Here is a 25,537-nt window from a genome sequence, read left to right as displayed (position 1 = left end):
TAACTTCAGTCAGTCACAGGACATGTGATGCTATTCCATCCTCTATAGGCAGAAGGCATGGATGTTTTACAAAAACATAATGCAGGCAAACTGTCTATACACCATATATAAATACAAACATAAAGGTTTTAAAAATCTTTTCAAGGAGTAGCAAAATGGAGAATGGCATTTCTACATTACTGTAATTTGCTAAAATTACAGAGTTAATTTATAATTAATTCTCAGTTCAAGGCTTTAGTCTTCAAGACAAATGTCTGAACATAAATAGATGCTTAGCCTTCTTTGTGGGATTTGATCTTACCCACAAAACTGAAGAACCGAGAATTTTCTCACAGACTTACTGAACAGAAAAATGAGAGACATTTTCACAGTTTCTCTCACTGAGCATGCCAAAATCCAGTCAGAAGCCCATCCCTGTGAATCAGAACAAGGGGACTAAAAGTTGCATAACCAAGGGTCAAAAACTCGTGAATGCTTATTATCAAGGAATTTTCCACTAAAGAGAGACTTAAAATTAGAGAAAGGGCACAATCTGTCCAGTAGAAGAAAACAAAACAGAGCATCAGAAGAAGGATACTTTGAGCTGCTCTCAGTTCAGGCGGAGTTCTGGAGAAAATCTTGGAGTTTTGAAGGTAGAGGACCTGCTGGTGATGTTTGTGTAGAAGAAAAATCATGTAGCCACTGGCCCCTCCCATGGCACCCTGGAACACTGCATCTCTCAGAACCATGAGAGGGAGAAAAATCCATTTTATTTTCTGACTTGGTAACATAAAATAACAATAGGTCCTATCACCCCTAAGCTGTGAAACATTAAGTCTTCTATTTGTGGTGGAATGAATTAGGTTCACACATATTAATCCATTGAGGATCCAAAAGAATGAGAAGAATGAAAGGATATGCCATGCAGACTTTGGTTTGAGTCTTTGCCAACTAGATCCTCTGGGACTGATGATGATGGCCTGGACCACAGTGAGAAGACCGCTGGTGCAGATGGAGAGGCCACGGGACACCCTCTCCAAGTAAAGGAGGATCTTACAGCCTATGTCACCTAGAAAGATTCTCAAACCAAAAACTGCTTTTGTCTTTAATAATCTTTTTGTAAGAAGGATTATGATGTTTGTAAAAGCCAAGTGGATGAGAACAAGGTGTATGGGTTTTTTCTCGGGGTTTCCCCACCAACTGAAGATATAATTCACAGAAACAGACATGTTTCCCAGAATGCCAACCACAGTCATGGAGGGGAAAACCATATTGTTAATGAAGTTCAAAACCATTTTTTACTTCCTTGGTAGAAAAATGTGTATCTGAAGTGCAAATATTTACAAGAAAGCATGAGTAAGGCTAGACATGAATCTGAACAACACATTTGCATAATAGCATTTTCTTCTGTTCAAGAGGCAGGGGTAGACACATGCAATGTTGCAGAAGAGGTCCCTGAATCTCCCTCTTTTCTCTGCAGACTCTTGGTTATTGCGTGTGCTTTGAGATTGTTAACTGTTACTCAAAACCTAAAGTTTTAAAGGAAATATGTTTCATCATTTCACTAGCAAAACTTGTTCAAAGGTGTGTGTGTGTGTGTGTGTGTGTGTGTGTGTGTTTCTATTTGTCTGTGTGGTTCAATTATCCTTGTTAACTATCATGTTTCCCACCAACATTTTTTGTCTGGGTCTTACTCTATTTTATCATGTTTCCCTTCAAATTCTCTAAGTCCTAGACTTCTTTTTTATTTTCATTTTGATCAGTACAACAATTTCTAAATTTGTATTTGGCTGCTAAGCTTTGTAACTCCAACTTCTACATTATATTATTTAAATTTATATATACACATTCCTCAGCGTCAAGTCAAAATGAATATCTATTACAGATAGGGACCTGCAGTTAAAGTTCAATCGTCAAAAATATGCTGAAAATTCATATTACTCCAGGCTGCAGCCAGAGTGGGTGTCTAGCAGAACCATGTGGTGTTTCCTAGGAGAAAGGGCTGCAGAGAGCTGTGACCCAAGTGGATGACTTCAGGGCATCTAAGCAACCAAGGAGCAGTTCTGTGCCAGAGGACAGTGATGAGATGAACAGGAGCATCGGACTAATGTCATCAGATGACTGCCGTTTGGAGTTCTGATTGCTCAGTGTCAGCTGCAGGCAACACAGTAATTTGGACTTTATTGCTGTGAGCACAGATTCTGAGATCTAAAAGGTGAGGCTGGGTTTGCCTCTATGGGGCTTATAACAGCAATTATGACACTTGGCTCTGCAGTTTTCCTCTAGCTGCTGGTCAGGCCGGCTGCTCTGTTCTACATTTGTCTCGGGAAATCCAGAACTTAGACCTGGGCAGGATGTCACTCGTCATGGCGAGGAGCTCCACTCTCATTTCCCAGGGATTTATACTAAGCTTTGGGCATTATTTTCCTAGAATAAGAGGAGTGCAGATGCTTCAGTGGCTCCATGGGCTTGTGTGATCTGAGTCCTTAGAGTGCCTCTGTTCCCCCCTCCTTCCTGCTAAACCCACAGGATTATTGAAATGTCTGTGTCCTGAGGATCTCACAGGTGACCTACATGACCTTAGCTTTGTTACAGCTTCAGGTCCAGGTGTCGCCCCACTCTGGAAATGTCACTCATTGTCTTTACACTGCTCCTCTGACAAAGAAGTAAGTATTACCTGTGTCAGTGCTTCCTAGAAATCGCAGTACCATCCCAAATGTCTGCACATAATGCAGCATCCATTAACATGTTAAGCATAAAAATTGTTTAGTCAGTGATTGGACTTTGCAAAATATTAACATTGTCATGTTTGTTTAATGCTTGCTGTCCTTGAGATTTCTATTTTTATAGTATTCTCTTCCCTTTTCCAAATATCAAATCATATTTGAGAGCAGACTCTGATCTTCTCATCAGTGATTCTTTCTACTGAAGTGGACTGTCATAGGAGAGGTGACTCATCTTCCACATTATCTTGGGAACTGCTATAGAAAATTAATTTAAAATACAGACATACTTCTGTTTAAGTAGGTGGATGATCCTTGTTTGGGTCTAAACTTTAAGAGGCTGGGGTAGGTCACAATCACCCACCCTGGTTTTGGAAAAATGAAACAAGCAAGCAAACAAAACAAAATGGTTGCTACCTTTATCTGCTTAGTGCTGGGATAAAGATAAGACCGGCAGCTCCAGGACGTGCTAGTGCACTGCTTGGCTCTTACAGAGAATGATGTCTCAAGATGGTAATGACAACGGTACTCTTATTGGTTTTATTTCTCTATCTCAGCTGGACATACAATGAGTGTAGTTAAGATAAGTACGTATAATATCATGTGATAGAATCAATAAATTTTAAGAATGGATACAGGAGGAAACCTTCATGTTGGGAAACACAATGCTATTCTAAAAAAAAAAAAAAAAAAAAAAAAAAAAAAAAAAACCAGTGCCAATATTTAAAGGCTGGAAATTCACCCAAGTAAAAAGTACAAACTTCATGTACACTCATAACTCTATTGAAGTCACAATGTCAGCAAATATGGAGGAAAAGATAAAGGAAGAGTTGCTGTTTATGTTTTGTCTTGACTTGTTATTTTTGAGAGAGTCTGCCTATGTAAACCAGGATAGCAGTTCTGAGAAAATTATATTGCCTCAGACTATAGCACTGACATTACAGGAGCATAGCAGTGTTGTCTGAGATTTTTGACAGACAAATGAAAATCTTTTCTAACATCTTGATTCCTTTAAAAAGATAACTTAGTCCTACATGGACCACTGTCATGACTCCAGTCTGAAGATAAATAGCAACCTCTCAGCATTTCTATCCCTTTTCTGTATCTCCGGGAACTCATCTCCTTTGATCTTTCTGGACTCATGGAACAGCATTGTCAGGCGCATAAGAAAAGTGGGGGACCAAAGACTTACAAAGACTCTGGCTTAGCCAGAGAGAAACTTCAGCTTTAGTGAATCTCACTATAGCACAGCCAAGGGGATGAAGATCTTACCTCCGTGTTCTCACCTTGACCTCTGTGGTGCAGTCAGGCTCCGGGGCAGCTCTGGGAAGGTGACACTTGCCAGGTCATATTTGTACTGTCTGCATCTGTGGGGCTCTTGGCTGCCATCAGGTGCTGCAGACTTCAGGTTTTATGTTGTCACAGTGTCAGGGGGAAGGAAGGTCACTATAGGGCCTCGATCCCTGAAGTACAGCTTTCCTCTCTCCCACAGTTACAGCATCTGTTTTGCTCAGAAGTTATTTCCAGCTTAATTAAGGTCTAATTACTTTATGAAGAAAGATGAGAGGTAAGAAAATAACCAACTAACCAAGTGTCTGTGTACTGAGCTTCCCACATCTCCTGACTTGTGTGTTGCTTTCTCAAAGTTCCAAACTGAGGCCTGGCTGGGGACCAGCTTCTGACACACGTGTCTTGCCTTTCCTTCTTAAATCCCTCATTAGACAGGAGTAAAATAACTGATGCTCATCCTTGGGATTCTGCTTCCTGACCAAGTCCCAGACATGGATAAGGACAAGTTTAGAGTCCCTTGTCTATCTGTACCCATCTGTAGTGAAGGTCTTTGCTCTAACTGATCACTTATTTCCAACTTTGAATACATTAAATGTCAGGTGGGACTTGAAATATCAATGCTACCCAACTTTGACCTGCTGAAAATAATTCGTACTTATCATAAAACTTCAAAAACACTTCTAAAGCTTACGTGTCCTTCCAAATATTTTTATCCCTGACCATCCTGAATGCAAACCAGTTTGAATAAATATGGGAGCAGAGCCAAGCTTCCCGATGAGAAAGCAGCACTGAATTGTCTGGGAAGATAAGTTTGAGATCACTGGCCTCTCTCTGTGACCTGTGTGGTGATGTCTCCATACATGCAGGTACGGCTGAAACAACATAAAAGCTAAAGATGGCTTCTTCTGTATGTGAAAGGACAGCTGTTGAGTAAAGCAGGGTTTCCACCACCACTATTGGTTATGAAATCTATGTACAAAGGAATGTAGTTTTACATTTTATGTGTAAGATGGAACTTAAAATATAGAATAGTTATCTTTGTTCAAACAAAAAGTGATTCCCCAAGCTTGTTTTGCTATTTTATTTAGAGTATTTATAAATTTATTCTTTCTCTTTGAAATGCAAAGAAAAGTAAAGCAATGTAAAGCTTACAGTGCTGTGACTAGGTTGTTCAATAAAAAAAAAAAGAACATATCAAACAGAGAGTCCTTCATGCAGTTTCTATTCTGGAGGACTTCTGCAGGAAAAAAATATTCACCAGCAGACAGAGGATATACTTGTGACACTCATGGAGCAAAAGCACCATGTAACCCACCAACAGCCACAATTTCATATGACAAAGCATCTTTTAGAGCCATAATAATGAGAAAAATGCATTTTATTATCCAGCTTCATGTGTTTAGTGTTTGCCTGAATGTATGTTTATGCAGCTCATGTGTATTGTCCATAAGAGCAGAATAGGGTTTGAATCTCCTGGAAGTGGAATGACAGGTGGTGGTTAGCTCCTATATGGGTACTGGGGAATGAACCTTGGGCCTCTGCATGAGCAGAAGGTGCTCTTAACCCAGTAACCTTATCTTCAGTCCCTATTGAAGAGGTTTTTGTTAGGTAGTCTCTGGGTCATGAAGGATGAATTTTTTCTCCAATTAACATTATATGCACACACACACACACACACACACACACACACACACACACACACAAAGAATAATGAGTATTCTTACCCACGGATCAACCTCACTGGCACTCTTTCTTTTTCTTTCTATCTTTTGAGGGTTATTCTGGACTTTCTTTTACTTACTTAATGACCACTACTTAAAAATTATTTTTCAGTTTCATGAGGTCCCATTTGTCAATTCTTGATCTTAGAGCATAAGCCATTTGTGTTCTGTTCAGGAAGTTTTCCCCTGTGCCTATGTGTTCGAACCTCTTCCCTACTTTCTCTCCTGATAGTTTCAGTGTACATGGTTTTATGTAGAGGTCTTTGATCCACTTGGACTTGAGCTTTGTACAAGATAGTAAGAAAGGATCAATTTGCCTTCTTCTGCATGCTGACAGCCAGTTGAAGCAACACCAGTTGTCGAGGAGGCTCTCCTTTTTCCACTAAATGTTTTTAGCCCCTTTGTCAAAGATAAAGTGACCATAGATGTGTGGGTTCACTTCTGGGTCTTCAATTCTGTTCCATTGATGTACCTACCTATCTCTGTACCACTACTGGGCAGTTTTTTATCACAGTTGATCTGTAATAAAAATTGTGGTCAGGAACAGTATTCCTCCAGAAGTTTTTTATTGTTTTTTTTTTTTATGTAGGCAATCTTTTTTTTTCATTTGATACTCTATATTTATATTTGAAATGTTATCCACTTCATTCCTGCCCCACTCCCTTGCCTCCTCTCCCTCCAGTTGCCTTCACAAAGGTGCCTTCCCTCCTAATCACACTCTCCAACCTTGGCATTCCCCTAAATTGGGAAATGATGCCCTTCTTGTACCAAGGGTCTCTTCTCACATGGATGCCAGAAACTGCTATATTCAGCTACATATTCAACTGGATCAATAGGTCTCTCAATGTGTGCACAAAGGTTGGTGTTTTAGTCCATGGGATATTTGGAAGGTTTGGCTAATTAATATTGTTCTTCCTTTGAGGTTGCAAAACCTTTCAGCTCCTTAGAAACTTTCTTTTGCTCCCTCAATGGGATCCCTGAGTTCAGTCCAATGGTTAGCTGCAAACATGGTCAGCTGTATCTATATGACTCTAACACAGTCCCTGCGGAGGCATCTTTATCTGGTTGCTGCCAGTAAGTACTTCTTGGGATCAGCTATAGTGCTTGGATTTGGTGGCTGCATATGTGGTGGATCCCCAGATGAGGCAGCTTCTGAGTGATCTTTTCTTCAATACCTGTTCCTCTATTTGACCTTGCATTTCCTCCAGTGTTTTGTTCTCCTTTCTAAGAAGAACTGAGGCCTCCCCATTTTGGCCTTCCTTCTTTTTGAGCTTCAAAAATGACTGAATTTTTTCTTGGTTATTCAGAACTTTCTTGGGCTAGTATCCAGTTTTCAGTGGCTGCATATCATGTGTGTTCTTTTGTGCAGAGTTACCTCACTCAGGATGACATTTTCTAGTTCAATCCATTTGTCTATGAATGTCACGAAGTCTTTGTTTCTAATAGCTGTGTAGTTCTCCACTGTGTAATTGTACCACATTTTCTGTTTCCATTCCTTTGTTGAAGGACATCTGGGTTCTTTCCAGGTTCTGGCTATTATAAATAAGGCTGCTATAAACATGGGAGAGCATGTGTCCTTGTTATATGTTGGAGCATCTTTAGGGTATATGCCCAGGAGTGGAATAGCTGAGTTTTCAAGTAGTACTATGTCCAATTTTCTGAGGAACTGTCAGACTGATTTCTAGAGAGGTTGTACCAGCTTACAACCCCACCAACAGTTGAGGAGTGTTCATCTGCTGTTCTGGGTGTTTGGCTCTTTGTGGGTATGCAGTGAATTCTGATTGCATTGACCCCATTGTCTCTGTGGGCTCAGGTGGGGGAGCTCTTGTGAAGATGTTTTGGGAGCTCAGCCATTTGCTTGCTTGATGGTGGTCACCTGGCCCTCTTGCTGGGCCAGAAAGGACCTGATCCCAGAGTGCACCACCCTTTCTGCCCATGACATCACCAGGCATTCCCTCCCAGACAGCTGGAGAGGGTAGGTGGCAGGTTTGGTGCTTACCATGGGCTCAGGTGGGAGAGTGCTTGAGTCAAGTACTGACAAAATCATATAGTTTTATGCCTAAGTGCCTGTAAAAATCTGTACATATATCTTTGTTTTCTTAAACAAAGTTGTAAGAAAAAATATTTAAGCTCAATGACTGGTGTATTGAGCTCCTAGTTACAGAATGTTCAGGACATGTCACTCCTTCACAATTCTGTAAAACCTTTTATGTTGGATACTTACAGACACAGAGCATATAATAGTCCCATTGTTCTTTATTTAGAATTCACAATGTGAGGTAAAATATTTAAAAAGTTGGACTAACAGGATTATCTCAGTATGAATTTTGATAAAATATATGAACTTTATCTGCATGCTTTCAGTCACCATATTAGAAAAATCAGATTTACAAATTCTAGTTTAAGTTATTTTTCTCAGTGCTAGAGAGATGGTTTAGTAGGTTTTTTTTAATTAAGCAATTTTATTTTAAAAAAAGAGATAGATATATAGATTTTAAAAGCATTTTTGCATAAAACTATGAATATATTTTTGTCAATACTTGATTTTTTAAAGTTTCATAACCTTTAAACTTACTAGTTACAATGAAAATAAAGTACATATAAAACAAAACATAACATGGAAATAGTTAAAGTTTTCTTGGTGTGTAATGATTAAACATAATGATTTTTAAATACCAAGTATTGCCACAAGGCTGCCTTCTTAGCTCTTGAATTACTAATGATTTAAGGTCTAGGTGTGATGGTTTAGTTGTTAATAGCTCTCACTGGTCATGGTTCAATTCACAAAAACTACATATTGATTCAAAATCGGCTGTCATATCCAGTTCATCACTGGGCACTTGTTGATCTCTTCCAGTTCCTACAGGCCTCAAACATGTGCATGCTACATAGACATAAATGTAGGCAAAGTATCCCTATAGTAAATTAATACAAAATAAAAATGTTAAAAAAAATAAGCTGCCCCCAACTGAGTAGCCAATGGAGAATTAGATTCTTATATTATTGTAATTTGTTAAGTTTCCTGTGAGCTTGAGTCACCACAATTATGGTTTGAGAAGAAGCACGTGCCTAAACTATTGTGTGGGATTTTTTTTCTTAACCACAATATTGTAGAACTGAGTATCTTTTCTCAGTTGTTGACCATATAAATGAGAAAGACATCTTCTCAAATTCTCCATCTGAGCTTGCCACCATCCAGCCAGAAGCCCGTCCCTATGAATCAGCACAAGGAGGCAAAAATTTGCATAACCAAGTGTCAGAAGTTCTCAAGAATTTACCATCAAGATATTGTCCCATGAAGAATGACTTAAAATTAGAGAAACAGTAAAATGTGTCCAATAGAAGAAAGTAAAAGAGAACATCAAAAGGAGGAAAGTTGAAGCAGCTCTCAGCTCAGGGGGAGTTCTGTAATGAAACATGGAGTTCTGAAGGTAGAGGACCTGCTGGTGGTGCTTGTGGAGAAGAAACACCATGTAGCCACTGGCCGCTCCCATGGCACCCTGGAACACTGCATCTCTTGGAACCATGAGGAGAAAAATCCCTTTTATTTTTTGACTTGGTTGGATAAAATAACAATAGGTGTCATAACTCTTAGGTTGTGATACGTTAAGTCTTCTATTTATGGTGGAATGAATCAGGCCAACACATATTAAAGCATTGAATATCCAAAAGAATGAGAAGAATGGAAGGACGTGCCATGCAGACTTTGGCCTGAGCCACTTCCACATGTACTATACTGTATGCATGGACATTAGAGGACAGTCCCTTGAATTGGTTTTATCTTTCAACTTTGTGGTCCCAGGGATGGAACCAGATTTGGGCAACAAGTGGTTTCCTTGCTGAGCCCTCCCACTGGCCCATTATTTTGATTCACTTTCCTTCTGTCTTACCCCTCTGAAAGCAAGATGACTTCTGGGGTTGCCCTTTCCTTCCAGTATGTATGTCTTCAGTCCATAGCCTTGGCATTCCCAGGTATATTTGAAACTCAAACTGATTTTATGGCTTAATATTAGGTAGTAATTTTAGGCTTCAATACTACATCCAGCTGCAAAGATTTCTGCAGTTACAGTCTAATAATTAATGGTGCTCCTCCTAAAAATGTCCAAAAATTCTTCTGTTAAAATAAAATCAAATAATCCTTCCTTTGGCATCAATTCCCAATGACATATTCAGGAACTGCTTTCCTTCTCTTGCTCCCTACATAAGCTGTTTAAACAAGTCTGCCACAGGAAAACTCTAAAGCTAGGATAAGTGGTATAGTCTTGTATTTAAGCAAATTTTTTTAATTGAACAACTTTATTTTTAAAAACAAAAATAAATGTGCAGATGTTAAGCATTTTTGCATAAAAGTATACAAATACATTTTTGTCAGTACTTGATTTTTTTAAAGTTTTGATAGTGTGCATTAAAATCTTACTAGTTACAATGAGCAAAATGTACATGGAAAACAAGATGTAACCTGGAAATAAAAAAAAGTTTTCTTGGTGTATAAAATTAAGCATAATGGTTTTCATTTGCTTTTTCTTTTGTTTTTTTTTTTTGCCTTTGTTTTTTCTTGAACTACATATAGTCTGTGAGTTGTTTCTGGGTGTTCAGAGATTTCTGTGGTTAGTATCCAATCATCAGTGACTACATATTATGTCTGTTCTTTTGTGACTGGGTTATCTCAATAAGGATGATATTCTTTAGATGCATCCATTTTTTTTACGAATTTCATAAAGTCATTGTTTCTGATAGTTGAGTAGTACTCCATTGTGTAAATATACCATTCATCTACTGAAGGACATCTGGATTCTTTCCAGCTTCTGGCTACTATAAATAGGGCTACTATGAACATTGTCGTGCATGTGTCTTTGTTGTATATTGGAGTGTCTCTGGGTTATATGCCCCAAAGTGGATTAATTGGGTCTTCAGGTAGTACTATGTCCAATTTTCTGAGGAATCGCCAGACTGATTTCCAGAGTGGTTGTACCAGTTTACAACCCCACCAACAGTGGAGGAATGTTCCTCTTTCTCTTCATCCTTGCCAGCATCTGCTGTGTTCTGAATTTTTGATCTTAATCATTCTGGTTGGTGTGAAGTAGAATCTCAGGATTGTTTTGATTTGCATTTCCCTGATTACTAGGGATGTTGAGCATTTCTTTAGGTGCTTCTCAGCCATTTGTTATCCCTCAGCTGAGAATTCTTTGTTTAGCTCTGTACTCCATTTTTTATAGGATTATTTGATTCTCTATAGTCTAGCTTCCTAAGTTCTTTGTATATATTGGATACTAACTCTCTATCAGATGTAGAATTGGAAAAGATTCTTTCCCAATCTTTAGGCTGCTGTTTTGTCTTCTTAACAGTGTCTGTAGCCTTAGAGAAGCTTTGCAATTTTGAGGTCTCATTTGTCCATTCTTGACCTTAGAGCATAAACCATTGGTGTTTTGATCACGAAACTTTCCCCTGTGCCTATATGTTCTAAGTCTTCCCCACTTTTTTTCTAATAGTTTAAGTGTACTTGGTTTTATGTGGAGGTCTTTGATCCACTTAAAGTTAAGCTTTGTACCAGGAGATAGGAAAGAATCGATTTGCATTCTTTGCGTGCGGACTGCCAGTTGAACTAACACCATTTGTTGAAGAGGCTGTTCTTTTTCCTTGGAATGTTTTTAGCTTTTATGTCAGAGATCAAGTGACCATAGGTGTTTGGGTTCATTTCTGGATCCTCAATTTTGTTCCATTGATCTATTTGCCTATCTCTGTACCAATATCATGCGGGGTTTTTTTTTTTTTTTTTTTTTTTTGTTTGTTTTTTATCACAATTGTTTTGTAATATTGCTTGAGGTCAGGGATGGTGATTCCCCCAGAAGTTCTTTTATTGTTGAGAATAGATTTCGGTATTCTAGGTTTTTTGTTATTCCAGATGAATTTGCAAATTGTTCTTTCCAACTCTATGAAGAATTGAGTGGGAATTTTGATGGGGATTGCATTGAATCTGTAGGTTGCTTTTAGTAAGATTGTCGTTTTTATAATGTTGATCCTGCCAATCCATGAGCATGGGAGATCTTTCCATCTTTTGAGATCTTCTTCAATTTTGTTCTTCAGAGTCTTGAAGTACTTGTCTTACAGATCCTTAACTAGCTTAGTTAGGGTCACCCCAAGGTATTTTATTGTCTTTCTGACTATTGTAAAAGGTGTCATTTTCCTAAATTCTTTCTCAGCATGTTTATTCATTGAGTAGAGAAAGGTGATTGATTTGAGTTAATTTTATATCCCGCCACTTTGCTGAAGTTGTTTACTAGCTGTAAGAGTTCTCAAGTGGAATTTGTGGGGTCACTTAAGTATACTATCATATTATCTGAGAATAGTGATATTTTGACTTCTTCCTTTCCAGTGTGAATCCCTTTGATTTCATTTTTTCTTTCTTTCTTTCTTTCTTTCTTTCTTTCTTTCTTTCTTTCTTTCTTTCTTTCTTTCTTTTATGTCTAATTGTTCTAGCCATGACTTCAAGTACTATATTGAATAGGTAGGGAGAGACTGGGAATCCTTGTCTAGTCCCTGATTTTAATGGGATTGCTTCAAGTTTCCCTCCATTTAGTTTGATGCTGGCTACGGGTTTGCTGTATATTGCTTTTACTATGTTAATGTATGGGTCTTGGATTCCTGATCTTTCCAGGACTTTTATCATGAAGGGGTCATCATTTTGTTCTTGAAGAGGAAGCATCATTGTTATTTCATTAGAGATGAGTTCAAGTTCACTTGACTCACTCTGTGCCCTGTGTGATGGTGTCTCCACGTATGTAGGTGCGGATGACACATAAGAGAACCTAACATTGCTTCTTGTATATATGAGAGGACAGCTTTCGAAGAAACTAGATATTCCTTAACCATCTATTGAATGGACAAATCAGGTGCAGACAAATTAAGTAGTACATTACCTATATTGGGGTAGATTCAAAATAAGAGTTTGCCAAAGAAGCTTCATGTAAATTTTCAAACAATTCAGGCTGTTGCCAAGACACTGCTATCTACAAATGGACAACAATGGATCCTCCTTTGTAAAAGACAATATCTGCACAACTCACTGAAAATGGAGAAATTGAGTTGCGCCTAAATAGAGACTTCACCCCTGTGTTCTAGTGTCTTTCTATGCTCTGGAAAGAGAAACATAAAACACAAATCCAGGCACAAACTTCTTATCTATAATGATATCCTACCCACACACTTATGGTCACTTGATCATTGACAAAGGAGCTAAAACCTTCTGTTGTCTCTGTTATTTTGTCTAGAAAACTTCTAAATATCTTTTTTCTTTGAAATGAAAAAATAGTTTAAAGCTTTAGTTCTCTAACTAGTTTATTCAATATAGAACAAGGATATATCAGAGAGAGAGAGAGAGAGAGAGAGAGAGAGAGAGAGAGAGAGAGAGAGAGAGAGAGAGAGAGAGAGAGAGAGAGAAATCTTTGTGCAGCTTCCATTCAGGAGTTCCATAGGTCAAATTGGTTCCTGCAAGAAAAGACAAACTAGGGTTCACTGGTGATCCCGATTGTGTCCTGCAAGCTGACTTCATATAAAGGTTATCCCCTTGTAACAGGATGACACTCAAATTAATAAACCATCTGTGGGGAGGTGGCTCAGTAGTTAAACTGCTTTACTTCCAAATGTGAGTGCCGACTCACTTAATGCCTGCTTGAATTACATCTTGCCTTAGAGCAAGCTGGGTACTGAGATCAGCCATTTGGATGTGTTCTGTGTGTGAGAGTAGGAAAGAAACTCAGGGTAAGCACAAGCGACAGAACACACACTTGAGCTGCACTCTCAGAGCTGCCTTTTATTTCAATGTTCTTTAAAAATCTATCTTACAACAGAACCACAGAAATTCACAATTATAAAAGATATAGGGCAATGAATTTGAAATAAAGCAGCACACTACCTAATCAGATGGAGAAACAGGACAGTGCAGGGAGACTCGAAGCCCACTATTCCTTTTTGTATAAGCTCAATTAGCATCTCTCTTGTAAAACATGAAGGATGTTCATTTTCATGATTTTTGAGAATTGTGTACATCAACAGACATTTAAAAAATTTTACCTACTTTTTGCTAGTGATTTGATTTAGGAATTAGCTCTCTCATGTTGCTGCTCTGCAAGCCCATAGAGTCAAGCATATTGTGTAATTAAGTTATAAACTTACTCAGGATGAAGCGATGGAACATTTGTCTATAAGTGCTCAAATAATAACATAATGAAGTAGAAATGAAGATCGTTTAATCATTTGAAGACACTGTAGAGATGGTAGAGGAGCTGGTCCCTTTTTAAAACAGAGTATTTTTCAGCAGCTGCGATATCTGATTCATTGGCATTTTAAAATTTTAATGTCAATAAAGCATTATTTAACTATCTTTTGGAGATTCCGTATCTCCCTTTTGTTCTATGAGAATTTCCTTTAAGGTTTTGTTAGATCTCTCTACAATTGCTTGACTCATAGGTTTGTAACACACACATACACACACACACACATACACACACACACACACACTAGCTGGTTTGGTGTCAACTTGACACAAGCTGGATTTATCTCAGAGGAAGGAACCTCAGTTGAGGAAATGCCTCCATGAGATCCAGCTGTCAGGCATTTTCTCAACTAGTGATCAAGGTGGAGGGGTCAGTCCACTGTAGTTCTTGCCATCCCTGGGCTAGTAGATCTGGGTTCTATAATAAAGCAGGCTGATCAAGCCAGGGGAAGCAAGCAAGTAGCATCCCTCCATGGCCTCTGCATCAGCTCCTGCTTCCTGACCTTCATGAGTTCCACTTCTGACTCCCTTTTGTGATGAACAGCAAGCAATATGGAAGTGTAAGCTGAATAAACCCTTTCCTCCCCAGATTGCTTCTTGGTCATGATGATTTGTGCAGGAATAGATACCCTGAATAAGACAATATGTAACGGTTCCCACCTGGCAACTTTGGGGCGCAGAACAGGGCTTGGCCCATCCGCCACCTGGACCAGCAGTTCCCAAAGGTTTAAAGACATGTGAGGAGGGGATCTGGGCAGCCAGGGAGCAAAGAGATCTCTGCAAAGTGCACACGGAAAACGTGAACCTGGAATGCCTGATCCAGGTACCAGAAACACAGAATTGGGACCTCTGTTCCCACCCAGCGGCATTGGGGTGCAGAACAGAGCTCGGCCCATCTGCCACCTGGACCAGTGGAGATCCAGGGACACAGACCAGACACAAGGGAAAGTCAAGAACATATCTCTGACAGAAAGATGGCAAGAGGAAAGCGAAAGAGTATAATTCAAGGAAACCAAGACAACCTGGCAACACCAGTACCCAGCTCTCAATCACAGCAAACATTGGAATGCCAAACACTCCAGTAAAACAAGATGCAGACCTAAAATCATACCTAAAAACGATGATAGAGATCCTTAAACAAGAACGGGAGGAAAAGCAAAAAGAATCAGAAGCTTTTAAACAGGAAATAAGAAAATCACTCAAAGAACTCAAAGATAGAGGAAAACAGAACCAAAGAGATGAAGAAATGGAAGAAGAAAGGAGCTGTAAACATTCAATGGAAAAAGGACAGCCTATTCAACAAATGGTGCTGGTCCAACTGGCACTCAGCATGCAAAAGAATGAAAATAGACCCTTTCTTATCTCCTTGTACAAAGCTCAAGTGTAAGTGGATCAAAGATCTCCACATTAAACCAGATACACTGAAACTATTAGATGAGACAGTAGGGAAAACCTTAGAACACATAGGCACAGGAGAAAATTTTCTGAACAAAACACCAATGGCTCAAGCTCTAAGGTCAAAGATTAACAAATGGGACTTAATGAGATTGCAAAGTTTCTGTAAGGCTAAGGACATAGTCAAGAAAACAAAACGGCAACCAACAGAACAGGGAAAAGATCTTTACCAACACTACATTAGATAGAGGCCTAATATCCAAGGTATACAAGGAACTCAAAAAGCTAGACACCAGAGAATCAAATAACCCTATTAAAAAATGGGGTACAGAGCAAAACAAAACCTTCTCAGTTGAGGAACACCAAATGGCCGCGAAACATCTGAGGAAGTGCTCCACATCCTTAGCCATAAGGGAAATGCAAATCAAAACAACCCTGAGATTCCACCTCACACCAGTCAGATTGGCCAAGATCCAAAAATCAGATGACAGCAGATGCTGGAGAGGCTGCGGAGAAAGAGGAGCACTTCTCCACTGTTGGTGGGGTTGCAAGCTAATACAACCACTCTGGATATCAGTCTGGCGATACCTCAGAAAATTGAACATAGTACTACCTGAAGACACAGCTATTCCACTTCTGGGCATATACCCCAGAGACACTTTAATACACAACAAAGATATATGCACCACAATGTTCATAGCAGCTCTATTTATAATAGCCAGAAGCTGGAAGGAACCCAGATGTCCTTCAGAAGATGAATGGATACAAAAATTGTGGTACATTTACACAATGGAATACTACTCAGCCACCAGAAACAATGACTTAACCAAATTCTTAAGAAAATGGATGCATCTAGAGAATATCATTCTGAGTGAGATAACCCAGTCACAAAAGAACAGACATAATATGCAGTCACTGATATTGGGATGCTAACCCCAGAGGCTTGCACTCCCCCAGAAACGACTCACAGACTGTATGAAGTCCAAGAAATAAAGAAAACAAAATATATATATATTTACAAAACAAGAAGACTTTGACTATTTCCATGTTGCGTTTTGTTTTGCATGTACTTTACGCTCATGGTAACTATTAAGTTTTCAATGCATACTGTCAAGCCCTTGAAAAACTCAAGTACTGACTAAAATATATATTCACATAGTTTTATGTAAAAATTATTTTAATATCTGAAAAAACAGTACTGACAAAAATGTATAATTTTAAGCAAAAAAAGTTTAAAATCTGTACATTTATCTTTGTTTTGTGAAATAAAGTCGTTTAAAAAAAAAGGAATGGAAGAAGGAATTTAAAACGGAAATTGACACAATAGAGAAAACACTAAAAGAGATAACCCTAGAGGAAGAACACCTAAAAAAGAAATCAGGAGTCACAGAAGCAAACATTTCCAATAGACTATAAGATATGGAAGAGAGAATTTCGGGGGCAGAAGGCAACATTGTAAACATAGACAAAACAGTCAGAGAGGTTGCAAAAACCAAAAAGCTCCTAACCCAAAATGTCCAGGAGATCCAGGACACAATGGAAGAACAAACCTAAGGATAATAGGAATAGACGAGGGAGAAGAATATTAAATAAGAGGCACAGTAAATATCTTCAACAAAATTGTAGAAGAAAACTTCCCTACCCTTAAGAATGAGATGACCATGAGCATAAAAGAAGCCTTCAGAACTCCAAATAGGTTGGACAAGAAAAGGAATTCCTCCCAGCACATTACAGTCAAAACACCAAGTGCCAAAAGCAAAGAAAAAATACTAAAAGCAGTAAGGGAAAAAGATCATATAACATATAAAGGCAGACCAATCAGAACCACATCCAATTTCTCAACAGAGACTATAAAAGCTAAAAGAGCCTGTACAGACATCATGCAGACCCTAAGAGAGCACAAGTGCCAGCCCAAGCTGCTATACCCAGAAAAACTATCAATCACCATAGATGGATAGACGAAGATATTTCAAGACAAAACAATATTTACACTATATCTGACCAAAAACCCAGCACTACAACAAATTATAGGTGGAAAACACAATACAATGAGGGGAACATCAGCCTATGAAAAACAAGAAAACTCCTAAGCAAGAAACCAAAGAGAAAGAGACACAGATACAACTCAACCTACAAAAGCAATAATAGCAAGAAACAGCAACCACTATTCCTTGATAAATATTAACATAAATGATCTCAACTCCCAATTAAAGAGATATAGGCTATCAGACTGGATACATAAACAAAATCCAGCATTTTGCTGCATACAGAAAATTCATCTCAGAGACAAAGACAGACTATCTCATAGTGAAAAGTTAGGAAAAAAACTTCCAAGCAAAAAGCCCCAAGAAGCAAGCTGGAGTGGCTATTCTAATAACAAATAAAGTAAATTTCCAACCAAAAGTTATCAAAAAAGATAAGGAAGGACACTTTTTACTCATTACAGGGGAAATCTGTCAAGAGGAACTCTCAATCTTTAACATATATGCTGCAAATACAAAAGCACCCACATTCATAAAAGAAACCCTACTAAAGCTCAAAAAATACATTTCACCCCACACAATAATAGTGGGAGACTTTAATACCCCACTCTCACCAATGAGCAGATCATAGAAACAAAAACTGGACAAGGACACTGTAAAACTAGCAGAGACTATGAACCAACTGGAATTAATAGGTATCTACAGAACATATCATCCTAAATAAAACAATACACCTTCTTCTCAGCATCCCATGGCACCTTCTCGAAAACTGACCACATAATAGGGCACAGAACGAGCCTCAATCGATATATGAAGATTGAAATACTCCCATGCATTCTCTGAGATCACCATGGTCTAAGGCTGGTTTTTAACAACAACAAAGACAACAAAAAGCACACATACACATGAAACTAAACAATGCTCTGAAAAACAATAGCAGGGTCATAGAAAAAATAAAAAAAGAAATTAAGTATTTTCCAGAATTCAATAAAAACGAAAACACAACATACCCAAACCTATGGGATGCAATTAAAGAAGTACTGAGAGGAAAACTCATGGCCCTGAGAGCTTCCACAAAGAAATCAGAGAGAGCATACATCAGCAACTTGACAGCACAGCTAAAAGCTCTAGAACAAAAGGAGGCAGATACACCCAAGTAGAGTAGAAGGCAAGAAATAATTAAAATTAGGGCAGAAATAGACCAAATAGAAACAAAAAGAACCATTGAAAGAATCAACAAAACCAAGAGCTGGTTCTTTGAGAAAATCAACAAGATTGATAAACCCCTAGCCAGACTAACTAGAGGGCAAAGAGAGAGTATACAAATTAACAAAATCAGAAAGGAAAGTGGAGACATAACAACTGAAACTGAGGAAATTCAAGAAATAATCAGATCCTACTACAAAAACCTATACTCCACAAAGTTAGAAAATCTGGAGGAAATGGATAAATTCCTAGATAGGTACAAGATCCTAAAGTTAAACTAGGACCAGGTAAACCATCTAAATAATCCCATAATACCTAAAGAAATAGAAGAAATAATCAAAAGCCTCCCAACCAGAAAAAGCTCAGGTCCAGACGAGTTCAGTGCAGAATTTTATCAGACATTTATTGTGGACATAACACCAATACTCTCCAAACTATTCCACAAGATAAATCAGATGGAATACTACCTAACTCATTTTCTGAGGGTACAATAACCCTCATTCCTAAACCACACCTAGACCGTACAAGGAAAGAGAACTTCAGACCAATCTCACTTATGAACATTGATGCAAAAATACTCAATAACATTCTTGCAAACTGAATCCAAAAACACATCAAAGCTATCATTCATTATGACCAAGTAGGCTTTATCCCTGGGATGCAGGGATGGTTTAATATAAGGAAATCCATCAATGTAATCCACCATATAAACAAACTCAAAAAACAAAATCAAATGGTCATCTCACTAGATGCTGAGAAAGCATTTGACAAAATTACACCCCTTCATGTTAAAAGTCCTGGAAAGAACAGAAATCCAAGGTCCATACCTAAACATAATAAAAGCAATATACAGCAAACCAACAGCCAACATCAAACTTAAGGGTGGGAAACTTGAATCAATTCCACTAAAACAAGGGACTCAACCAGGCTGCCCACTCAACCCATACCTATTCAACATAGTACTGGAAGTCCTGGCTGGAGCAATTAAACAGCAAAAGGAGTTCAAGGAGATACAAATTGAAAAGGAAGAGGTAAAAACATCACTCTTAGCAGATGACATGATAGTGTACTTAAGTGACCTCAACATTCCACCAGAGAACTCCTACAGCTGATAAACAAGTTCAGCAAAGTGGCTGGATACAAAATTAACTCAAACAATTCAGTAGCCCTCCTATATTCAAAGGACAAACATGTGGAGAAAGAAATTGGGGAAAAGATACACTTCCAATAGTCAAAAAAACTATGAAATACCTTGGTGTGACTCTAACTAAGCAAGTGAAGGACCTATATGACAAGAACTTCAAACCTCTAAAGAAGGAAATTGAGGAGGATCTCAGAAAATGGAAAGATCTCTCATGCTATGGACTGGAAGAATCAACATTTTAAAAATGGCCATCCTACCAAAAGCAATCTACAGATTCAATGCAATCCCCATCAAAATTCTAACCCATTTCTTCATTGAGTTGGAAAATCAATGTGCAATTTCATATGGAATAACAAAAGACCTAGAATAGCGAAATCCATCCTCAACAACAAAAAAACATCTGCAGGAATCACTATCCCTGACCTCAAGCTATATTACAAGGCAATTGTGCTGAAAACTGCATGGTACTGGTACAGATATAGGCATGTAGATAAATGGAATTTAAAAGATTCAGAAATGAGCCCTCAGGTATATGGTCACCTGATTTTTGACAAAGGACCTGTAAACATTCCATGGAAAAAGGACAGCCTATTCAACAAATGGTGCTGGTCCAACTGGCACTCAGCATGCAAAAGAATGAAAATAGACCCTTTCTTATCTCCTTGTACAAAGCTCAATTGTAAGTGGATCAAAGATCTCCACATTAAACCAGATACACTGAAACTATTAGATAAGAAAGTAGGGAAAACCTTAGAACACATAGGCACAGGCGAAAATTTTCTGAACAAAACACCAATGGCTCAAGCTCTAAGGTCAAAGATTAACAAATGGGACTTAATGAGATTGCAAAGTTTCTGTAAGGCTAAGGACACTGTCAGGAAAACAAAACGGCAGCCAACAGAATGGGAAAAGATCTTTACCAACTCCACATCAGATAGAGGCCTAATATCCAAGGTATACAAAGAACTCAAAAAGCTAGACACCAGAGAATCAAACAACCCCATAAAAATATGGGGTACAGAGCTAAACAAAAAGTTCTCAATTGAGGAATATCGAATGGCTGAGAAACATCTAAAGAAGTGTTCAACATTCTTAGCCATCAGGGAAATACAAATCAAAACAACCCTAGATTCCACCTCACACCAGTCAGATTGGCCAAGATCAAAAACTCAGATGACAGCAGAGGCTGGCTCGGTTGCGGAGAAAGAGGAACACTTCTCCACTGTTAGTGGGGTTGTAAACTTATACAACCATTCTGGAAATCAGTCTGGCGATTCCTCTGAAAATTGGACATGGTACTACCTGAAGATACACCTATTCCACTTCTGGGCATATAACCCAGAGACACTTTAATATACAACAAAAGTACATGCACCACAATGTTCATAGCAGCTCTATTTATAATAGCCTGAAGCTGGAAAGAACCCAGATGTTCTTCAGTAGAAGAATGGATACAAAAATTGTGGTACATTTACACAATGGAGTACTACTCAGCCATCAGAAACAATGACTCAACCAAATTCTTAAGAAAATGGCTGCATCTAGAGAATATCATCCTGAATGAGATAACCCAGTCACAAAAGAACAGACATAATATGCACTCACTGATAGTGGGATGCCAACCCCAGAGGGTCGGACTGCCTCAGAAACAACTCACAGACTGTGTGAAGTTCAAGAAAAAAAGAAATGAAAAGAAAAGAAAAGAAAACAAAAAAAAAACAACAACAAAAAAAAAAAAACGTTATGCTCAGTCCTTACACACCAAAAACTCGTTGACCAATTCCGGGTTACATCCTGTTTTACATGTACTTTTTGCTCATTGTAAATAGTAAGACCTTAATGCCGAGTATGAAACCTTAAAAAAATATTTAAAAAAAGCCAAGCACTGACACAATTGTATTTGTATACATTTATGCAAAAATGTTTAAATTTTTTTATCTTTGTTTTTCAAAATAATATTTAAAAAAAAGAAACACCCTATAATCAATAATGAGAATATTCATCTAAAGTGTGTTTGACAAGCCATAAAGATTTCTAGATAATTCAAAATGTCTCAGTGCATGAATTATGTACTTAAAGATAATCATCTCATATGCACAAAAAAAGCCAAATGTAATGTTTATTAATATAAGGCATGTGACGCCTTATGTTGATTACTGTTGGAAATTAATAGATTAAAAGGAAATATGATGCCTAAAAAAATAAGACAATACGTAACACAGTTTATGCTATGTGTAAAACTCTGTTGTATTCTAATGGATACATATGCTGAAACATCCTCAACCACAGTCTGCAATGGCATTTACAAGACACCCAACACATCCAGCTAACAAGCAATCTCAGAATCTGCCTTTTTAAGAGTTTAAGGCAAAAACATATTGAAATCATAAGTATGAAACAACTGTGTGTTGTATTAACATATACATACATTAATTCTCTGAAATCTACAAAATGAATCACATAATCTATTATATAACACTGCTCTAAGGTAGCATCATTAAGCAGAATCTGGATTCTTAACACAAATATTACATCTTTATAGGCTGCTATTCCTCAAGGCTTTGTGAATTTTCCCACATGGAACTCTTTAATCTGCTGTCACTGTAAGTTACAGAATAAATTCTTTGGAAGATTCTTTCATCTGATTTAAAGAATCCTTTTTTCTCTATTCTATGGTCTATATCCTAGTGTTCCATCTCTCAGTCCTCTCCTTATCTGAGTTTGCTTTCTTTTGATCTCCCTTTAAAATGATATATAAACTGTAGTCATTGCTCAAAAATGTTATTATCTCTATGCCAATAACCATAGCAAAGTGACATAGAATGCAGATGCCCTGTGCCACGGCATTTTCTCCATTTTTAACAAGGAAAAGATTCTTTCTTTTTTAATCTGTAATTATCTTCTTAAGGATTTCCCAAGTATCTTACGATGTCTGTTTACTTTTTAGCATTTCCTGCAATTTCCAGATGCCTACACCTGACATCTGCTCAGCTAGCATGATACACCAGCTGTTGGCTCCTGGCTGTGCCCCCTTCTGATTGGTCTGGTGGGATGCCCTTACTGGTTCTGGGCTGGAACTGCTGTTTTCCCTTCCATAAGATCCAAGTGTCAGCCTACACACTTTGGCCAGGAGCCAAGCCTATCCACCCCAGCTCTGGAAAGTTGTCTCCAGGCTGCAGTGTGCTACAGCCTGTTCTGGCTCAGGGATCTATCTCTCAGAATAGCATGACACCTATGCCCCGTTGCTCCCTGGAGCTCTGCTGTACTCTTGGCTTTCTCTTAAAGGGACTTAACCTCCTGCCTGGCTAGGAAATTGTGTCTAGCTCTGGGAAGTGCTTGTTTCGAGTCTTCCAGCAACTTCCACATCTTTCTTTCCTGGCTTTCTGAGCTTTCTCAGGCCCTATGCTTGGATAACATGCCTACCAGTTGGGGCATTTTAACCTCAACCTTTTCTAACCATGCCCAAGTTCATGAAATAAAGACTGAGACTGAATTATTGTGAATAATTCCCCAGGACAAAGCTTGGGTCATTCCCACTAATTCATAATTCAATTATCTCATTTATTTTAGTCCACATTTGTCACATGGCCCATTACCTATCCCCCACTCCCAGTGTATCTGACTTCCTCCATGTCTGGCTGACAAATCCCCCTCCAGCACCTCACTCTGAATCAGAATCCATCCCTCTTTGTGGGATGTTCCACCTTCGAATCTGTCTCAATTTCATGGACTTAGGCTTTTATTGACAGGTGATGCTTAAGAGATGTTCTCTACAGATGGGGAACTTTCTTTACCCAATAACCATGGAAGCCCATTGAGGGGGTATAAATGTGGATGATACTTAGTTGTACCTTCTTAATTTGTAGCTTAATTTATAAATTATAAGAATATATTTTTGTCAGTATTTGATTTTTTAAAGGTTTTGTAGTATGCATTGAAATCTTACTAGTTACAATGAGCAAAAAGTACATGTAAAATAAAATGTAACATGGAAATAGTCAACATTTTCTTGGTGTGTAAAGATTAAACATAATGATTTCTTTAAAACAGGAAAGGCCAAAAAGTGGAAGTCTCAGTCCTTCTTAGAAAATAAATAAATAAATCTATAGCACCCTCTCAGAGTGTGGTACACCTAGACCTTGAATGATTAATAATTCAAGAGCTAAGAATATAGCCTTGTGGGATTCTTGGTAGTTAAAATTCATTAAGTTTGATAGTTTTATAGTTTCATTATGGGTCAAGCTGGGTCCAGTGAGAGATCTATGTAAAATATGGTTCTTCGTAAGTCATTGCTTAAAGGGGGTTTACTGTGAAAAACAGGTGTTTTGTTTTTGTTTGTTTTAAATTGTCTCTGCTTTGTTCATTCCATGGATACCTGATGCAGGGACTCTGGCTGAGGCAGCATGGAAAAGCATAGGGAAGGATATGAAAACCTGGGTCCTCGAACATAAGAATGAGGAGGATGAATGACAGGTTCTAAAGAATGGAGTAATATTCTTGTTTGTGGGAAAGCAATCACTATCCCATGCTGAAATAATGGACATGCCCAGTTCATCAGTAGGTTGTTTGTAGTACAAAAAAAATCTTACAGAAGAAATTATTTCTCTATTGTCCAAACAAACTGCTAACAAATAAACTGTACAGAAATCAAAAACACCTCTTCCTCAGGATATTGTAGAATTGGCAGAGACTTCATCCACCTCTTATGAGGAGGAAGGGAGCCTTTGGATCCTGGAGATACACCTGAATTAGAGGAGGAAGCAGCTAAATACCATAATCTTGACTGCACCCCCTTCTACAACCTCTTCCGAAGTCTAGAAAACGGGGCAAGAAAAGGAGACCCGTCAGTTCTATATTCTGCAAGCAGTGCAGAAGTCTAGAGAACAAGGAGAAAACATGATGCTTCTTGCAATAGAAAACATGGGTGAAGGAGATACAGAATGGGAACCCATCTCCTTTAAACATGTTAAGGAATTAAAGGAAGGTACTTCTAAATATGGCCCCACATTGGGTGCCATGTAATGTTGGTATCCAGACTCAACACAGGATCTGGGTTCTCAACTGGAACCAGGGATATCTGAAAGAGACATACTAAATATACGCAAACAATCTTTCAGGTACAAGTTGGCGGGTAAATTTCAAGGCTTGAGGTTTCTCTTTGTCTGTCTGTCTGTCTCTCTCACTCTCTCTGTCACTCCCTTTCTGACTCATCCCCAGCCTGAAGTGGTGTGTACTCATGTACTTTGCACACTCTTGGGCACTCTGCTTTTCTCCTGTGTGCTTTTCTCAAACTCCCACACTTCTACATACCTTTGTGTTCTCTCCTTTCACACACACACACACACACACACACACACACACACACAATCCTCTCTCACACTTGAAGCACACTTCACTCTCCCCTCACACTCTCTCCACTCACTCTCAGTCACTCCACACTCCCCTCCCTCCTCACATATTCTCCTCTTTAACTTGTCCCAGTCTTTTATTGTTATGCCAAAAGCAGGTTAAAAAAAAAGACATTGTATAATTATTGCCAAATCAAATTCATGGAATGACCACATCTTAGAAAGAGTTAAGAATTACTATTGTTCCCTAAAGTTTCAAGCTTCCCATATTCCCAGGCCTGGGGCCAAAATAATAATTGAAAACTTACCATTATTTAAACTTTAACTTCTGACTCATTACACTTCAGAGCTCAGGTCAGCTACTTGCATTTTCCTGTGAAGCTCTAATGATAAATGACATGGGCAAAGCTGCCAGGCCTTGGCCAGAAAGAGTCATGTTAACCCTTAACTCAGCAGTTCTGCTAGCTTTCTGTTCCT

At 38.4% G+C, this 25,537-nt stretch overlaps 1 protein-coding gene and 1 pseudogene across 2 annotated transcripts; both read right to left on the bottom strand.

The window, feature by feature from the left end:
• Positions 1–377: 377 nt before the first annotated feature.
• On the bottom strand, positions 378–1,289 carry LOC308421889 (putative vomeronasal receptor-like protein 4; the record flags this gene model as incomplete). The annotated part of the gene is made up of 1 exon (XM_080918358.1): positions 378–1,289. The coding sequence occupies exon 1, from the start codon at positions 1,272–1,274 to the stop codon at positions 378–380; it is 897 nt and encodes a 298-aa protein (XP_080774484.1). The 5' UTR covers positions 1,275–1,289.
• A 7,637-nt stretch (positions 1,290–8,926) lies between these two features.
• Positions 8,927–9,441, bottom strand: LOC308422063 (vomeronasal type-1 receptor 50-like; annotated as a pseudogene). The gene has a single exon. The product of its transcript is annotated as a vomeronasal type-1 receptor 50-like (transcript).
• Between the last annotated feature and the right edge of the window lie 16,096 nt (positions 9,442–25,537).

The sequence above is a fragment of the Micromys minutus genome (assembly GCF_963924665.1).
Source record: "Micromys minutus genome assembly, chromosome: 6".
Lineage (NCBI taxonomy): Eukaryota > Metazoa > Chordata > Mammalia > Rodentia > Muridae > Micromys > Micromys minutus.
Note: the sequence above shows the minus strand (reverse complement) of the source record. Positions and strands in the feature narration are given on the sequence as shown.